At 37.2% G+C, this 6,080-nt stretch overlaps 1 protein-coding gene across 1 annotated transcript; it reads right to left on the reverse strand.

Moving 5' to 3' along the window:
* Positions 1 to 1,585: 1,585 nt before the first annotated feature.
* LOC131066136 (alpha-glucan phosphorylase, H isozyme-like) lies at positions 1,586 to 2,277 on the reverse strand. Its single transcript, XM_058000841.2, has one exon. The coding sequence runs from the start codon at positions 2,108 to 2,110 to the stop codon at positions 1,586 to 1,588; it is 525 nt and encodes a 174-aa protein (XP_057856824.2). The 5' UTR covers positions 2,111 to 2,277.
* Between the last annotated feature and the right edge of the window lie 3,803 nt (positions 2,278 to 6,080).

A 6,080-nucleotide genomic window follows, 5' to 3' on the forward strand; every position in this document is an offset into this window, starting at 1 on the left:
CAAAAATATCTCAACTCCTTTTGAATGTTTCCCAAGTGGTTATGAGTGATCCTATATGCTCTCCTTATGTCTCCAAACTGAAAAGACTTCTTCAATGAAAGCCTTATCTCTCCTGAATTAACTCCTCCTTCAAAACTAAGTCAAAAGACTTAGTCTCCTTCTTGCATATGAGTATACCTTTTACATTTCGAATAATAATATTCAATTACAATTTATAATTGCATTGTAATTAAATACTTTTTTACAAAGAAACACCAGCTTTTGAAATAAGAATGAAAACAAAAATATAATAAAAATAAAACATATTTGATATTTTAATAAACATCCATTTATCGAATATGTTTGATTTTTATTATATTGCATATTTAATAAGCCTAGCGGACTTGAGGGAGAATATAAAATATGACAAAGGATTTTTATAACCCTAAAGTTTTGCATTCCCATCGCATTTTTCATTTTGCAAAGTGCGAATAGCGAAGAAAGTTCTGGAGGGTTTGGTGCCGCCATGGACGAAGGTTGCTGGACTTTCTGGGTCTTCTTTTTAAATGCAAATCTTTTCCTCTACAGGTATGCTCGCACCACATTTACCAGGAAACTTACTGTGTTCATTTTTTTTTTTTTTACAACTTGCATACACTACATTTTGCATATATTTTTACCAGAAAAATAACGTGCTGTGTCTGGTTTTTTACATTTTGCACATTGCACGCATTTTGCATACATTTTGCCAGGAAAATAACGTGCTGCATCTGTTTGTATATTTTGCACGCACATATTCTCCAGCTTGTTCATAATATTTTGTTGCATTTTCAGCTTCCAGGATTCTTTGCTACCCCAATATTTTTTTGTTGTAGCTGGTTGTACTTGTGAGTCCATAGAGTATCCCGACTAAGAAAGAGTGTTGAGAAAATTTGTTGTACAAAGCATTTATTCAAGGTGCTTGAAACTTTGTAGTGCTCTATTTGCATTAACAGGGCGCTGCAAACTCTTAAATTGCCTTTAATTATTACTGACATTGGGGTTCACTGTATGCTGGAAGACACCTTGCTTGACAGTGGGTTGGTTCTCTCCTCAAATAAATACATGTAGCCCCACTTGGTTTTCTTATAATTATCAACTGTGAAGCTGTCATTAGCACAGATGTCCATTGAAAAATTGTATTCGCTATGATATAAATTCCATCACTTCTACCAAGAGAGGCCGTTCTCAGTTCAAACATTGGAGACTAGCATGCCATGAAGAACTTCGTCCAAATTTCCACCTGGTAGAAAGTCATATATTAGTAGCTTTGCTGAAGGAGCATTGCAATATCCCCGCAGATTCACCAAATGTCGATGCTTGACACTCCCTAGGATTTCAAGTTCCCTCCCAAAAACCCGATCAGAGCCTAATGTGGTTTTTTCAATTCTCTTCAAGGCAAAGGCATTGCCATCATCCATGACTAGTTTGTAAACAGTTCCAAATCCTCCAGAACCTATGATATTCTCATCATCTAAAGTTTCTATTTTTCTAAGAATGTCTTTTGAGGAGTAAGGCAAATCTCCATGGAACATGACCACAGATGTGCCTTCATCAACATTCAATGCTAGTCTCTTGTGCACTTTACAAAACTTGTGGTATAGATAACAACCCCAAAAGCACGGCTTTTTACAAAATTCTTTGCCTCCTCAAAACGAGGGTCAGGAACAAACAGGCCTTGTTCTCTCTCTTTTCGTAGCTTTGGTACATCATGGGCTTCAGCACCAAACAAGAAAAAATTATCTTTGCCTATCTCTTCTCTGATTTCTACGTTTGCACCATCAAGTGTACCAATTATCAGACACCCATTCAATGCAAATTTCATGTTGCTAGTGCCACTTGCCTCTATTCCAGCTGTACTGATACGCTGAGATAGCTCACTTCCTGGAATTAGAATTTCTGCAACTGACACGTTGTAGTTTAGGATAAAGACCACCTTTAAAAGATCCCCAATATCTGGGTCATTGTTCACAACAGCTCCTACATCATTCACAAGCTTCACAATCCTTTTAGCCTGGGTATATGTTGCAAATGCTTTCCCACCAATCATAATAGTCTGGGGCACTACTTTCTTTCGTTCCTCTGCACTCATCTCCTTCAATCTCTTGTACCGATATATGGCACCCAAGATATTTAACAACTGACGTTTGTACTCATGGATGCGTTTGATTTGAATATCAAAGAGACTGTTTGGATTAACTTTCACTCCTGTTACTTGAAAAATGTACTAGGCCAAGCGAATTTTGTTGGCCATCTTAGCCGAGGCCCACTCACTTTGCAGCTCACTATTATCTAAAAATTGGCGTAGGCCTCTAAGAAGATCAAGGTTGGTGAACCATTGATCTGTCTTTAGCCATTTTGTCTATATTCTGGAATCATCGCATTCCATGATACCACATCTTTTAAAAGACATTTTATCGAACAGTTCCAGCACGCTTTTATATATGGATAGCATAGAAGAATAAGAAATACAAGCCAGTTCGCCATAAAATGCATATTTCAGATAAACCATCAACTTTTAAATAGCTATACATAATCTCCAGAATGTTAGATTATTAGCTGATGAAGTATACACATTATTCCTTGAGAGAATTGTACCTTTTGATTAGATTGTGTTTTATCCTTATTGAATTTCTGACTTTGGCACATGCTGGGATTGATCTTATGTAGAAATGAAGTTTGAGCACGGGCTCGTGACACTCATTTCATTACGAGTCGATTCTGATTTCACTGAAGTTCACTGTTTGAATATGCATTTAAAACTCAAATACTCCATTTCTTTACCAACTTGTTGCATTGAATTGTTTATCTTCATGATGTAGTATTGACCCTTTTAAAATACTGTAAGGTTTCACATTGAAATAATATGTCCCTTAAAACAGTTTATGCATTAACATTTACTTTTTATGCATATCATGAATAGTAAAGTAAAAGGTTTCATATTTAAAACAAACATGTCCCTTTAATACTTCAGTTGATTTCTTCATCATTCCACTTTGATAATCTGAGATTAGTTACTCTAAAGGGTATGTCGGGCTCATACCCGAAGGGAGCCTCGGTTAGGGGCACATGCCAATTAGAGTAACTAATTATCTGCACATGAAACAAACACATTAGCATAAACATTTCTTTTTCTTGAAGCAGTGATTTGTGTCTTTATCTTTCCCGTCCTTTCAAAATAGAAATATGATAGGCTATGATAAATGATATGTTGTAGGATAATCTTTCATTGCTTAGATCTGTTGGATCTAACACCCCTTCTCTTTTGTGTAGGAAGGTAGGAGTTTTTTAGAGTCTGAAGATCAAGAAAACAATCATAAGGGCAACGGGGCAGCCAAAAACCAGTCAAAGCAACCCAAGGCAATGACTGGTTATCCTCACACTCATTATTTGATTCTATCCTTTTTTGTTTTGGATATGTAGGAAAGATAGAAATGCTAAGCTCACGGCTTGTGTGAGGTTTTAAGAAACTCAGTGTATATAAATATGCTTCAGATGCATGAACTCAATTTGTAATCTATCATTGTTCAATACAAATGAAAAATATGCCCTTTCTTCTTTTTAAACACTGCAATGTACCTTTTGTAAATGCAATCATTTGATAAATATGCATCCTTTGGCTAAAATTACATGGGTAATGAAATTTTAGATAACAAGTAGCTTTGAAAAAAAATGGACCATGACCTTTAAAAGTATTCTCAAAGACGTTGGTAGGATAAGGACATGGAAAAAGAGATGAAACTAAGGCAAGGATTTATGCAAGGGATGGGATCAAAGGGATCGAAGGATGGAAAATATGCATTGGATAATGGATAGGGTATTGGAATAATTGGGCTTCAGTGGATGGAAATGAAGGCAAGATCGACATTGGCATACACCTTGAGGGGTGGTGGATTGATGGAGGAAAAATGGATCTCAGATTGTGAGATTTGGATGGAGGAATAGCTTGGGATTTTGGGACATAAGGGCCCAAAATGGATGAAGAAGGTGGTGGAGAAATAGACTTGGAAGGTTTGGATGGAGGAACAACAATTTTAGATGCCAATCTGGGTTGTTCTTTTTGTGCTTCAAGGAGCTTCTTGGGGATCCACATGGTTTTTGATTTTTCATGCTTTTGTGGTTCCTTGGAGTGCATTGCTTGCACAAGGGATTTAGGAATCCATATATATTTTGACTTCGTTTGATTTTTCTCAGTGGGCCTTTGTGGCCTTTTGGATATTTCTTTTTCTTTATAGATCATATTGTTCTTTGTTTTGACATGTTGATTATATTGGACATGTTGATCCTTGAATACATGTGGATTGCTAGACTTATGACTTTTATACTTGGCATCCAAATTGCTTGGAGGGGGAAAGGAATGCATGGATGGATATGAACGAAATGGACTTCTTTTGGATGGATGAAAGGTTCTCAAAGATGTGTGCCTTTGCTGACCTTGCATAGAGGACGAAGGGATATAAGGACCTAAGATGGATGGAAAGTATGAAGGGGAAGGGATATGTTTTGATTTTGATGGAGGGATACCAACGTCTTGAGAGTGAGTTGTGTATACATGACCCTTAAGATATCCTTTGACATGAAGGGATTCTTGCTTATGGAGATCTACTCCTTTGCCTTTATGAATATCTTGACTTGTAGGATACTCTTTTCTTTGGGAAGAAGACGTGAGTCCATTATGAGGTGGATATGATATGAGAGAAATAATGAGATCTTGAAGTGGATCAAATTGGACCAAAGAGGAAGAACCCATTATGCATGTCGAGGGTTCATGAACATCTTGCACTGACATGTTAGAATCATGAAGGGAATTAGGATCATGAGGGCGATTAGGATCATGTAGTGGACATGGTTCGATGACAAGCTCTTCAAGAGATGGAATGGGAGAAATAATGGGATCATCAAAAGAAATGCGATCTTGGATTGTATATGGAGCATTAGGACAAGGAGATGGAGGAACAAGTGGATCTTGTGGAGGATTTAAAGGAATGATAGGGTCTTGTGTTGGAAATGAATTTGGAAGGATACTTTGATCTTGACAAGGAGGAAGATCATTGGATTCCTCTTTAAAGGTGCTTTTCTCTTGACTTTTAATGGGATCATCATAAAGGATGGAAAAGATATCTTGATCTTTCTCAGGAAGTGGAATGCCAATGGGATTTGAAAGGACATTGTGTTCATGAAATGGAAGGGGATCATTTAGGATTGGATGAACTGGGATATCTTGATCTTGCTTGGGGAATGGAGTGTCAATAGGACTTTGGATAGGATGGACAAGAATAGGGGAATCATCATGAGTTTCTGGGAAGATGAGATCCTGGTCAACAATTGAATGGGATGATAAGGTTTCGGGATCTTGATCTTGATTTTCTTTAGGATTCATTTCTTCGTGCTCTAAATTATCCTCTTGACATGGGATTGGACTTTGGATATGCATGGGGGATTCTGACAAGGGATCAATGTTTTGGAATGAAGGAAATACACTTTGAACATTTGTGATGGAATTTGGCAAGGAATCAATGCTTGAACATGAGGAAGAGGGACTTCGAATGGGGTCCTCTAAAACAGGTAATGGCAATAAAGTGCATGGTGGCATTGGGTCTTGTATTTCTGAAACATGACAAGGATGTGCATCATGAATTGGATTATCTTGGCAATAAATTATGGATAGCTCTTGGATAATTGCATCCTTGGGTGTATTGTTTGATGAGGACAATATGGAAGGTTCTTGTGAAACTTCTAGAGGTGTAGGGATAGATGCCACTGGAGAGTCAATTTGTTTATGGGGGGATGAAGCATTGCTAGACATAAGTGTATTATTTTGATCTTCCTCAAAGAACTCACTTGGTAGTTTCCTTAAGATCATTGCAATAAAGCCACCTTTCTTTCGAGGTTTTGACATGGTAGTATCTGAAATTTTAACTTGTTTGGAAAGAATTTGGTTTGATGTCATGTTTTGATTTCAAACTTGGTTCAATTGTTCCGGCATGTTTGACACTTGGCTTGGTGTGGGCTGCAACCTTTGTTTTTGAATGTTTGGTTGTTGTTGTTGACATTGATATGTT

This window comes from Cryptomeria japonica, chromosome 1 (assembly GCF_030272615.1).
Source record: "Cryptomeria japonica chromosome 1, Sugi_1.0, whole genome shotgun sequence".
NCBI lineage: Eukaryota > Viridiplantae > Streptophyta > Pinopsida > Cupressales > Cupressaceae > Cryptomeria > Cryptomeria japonica.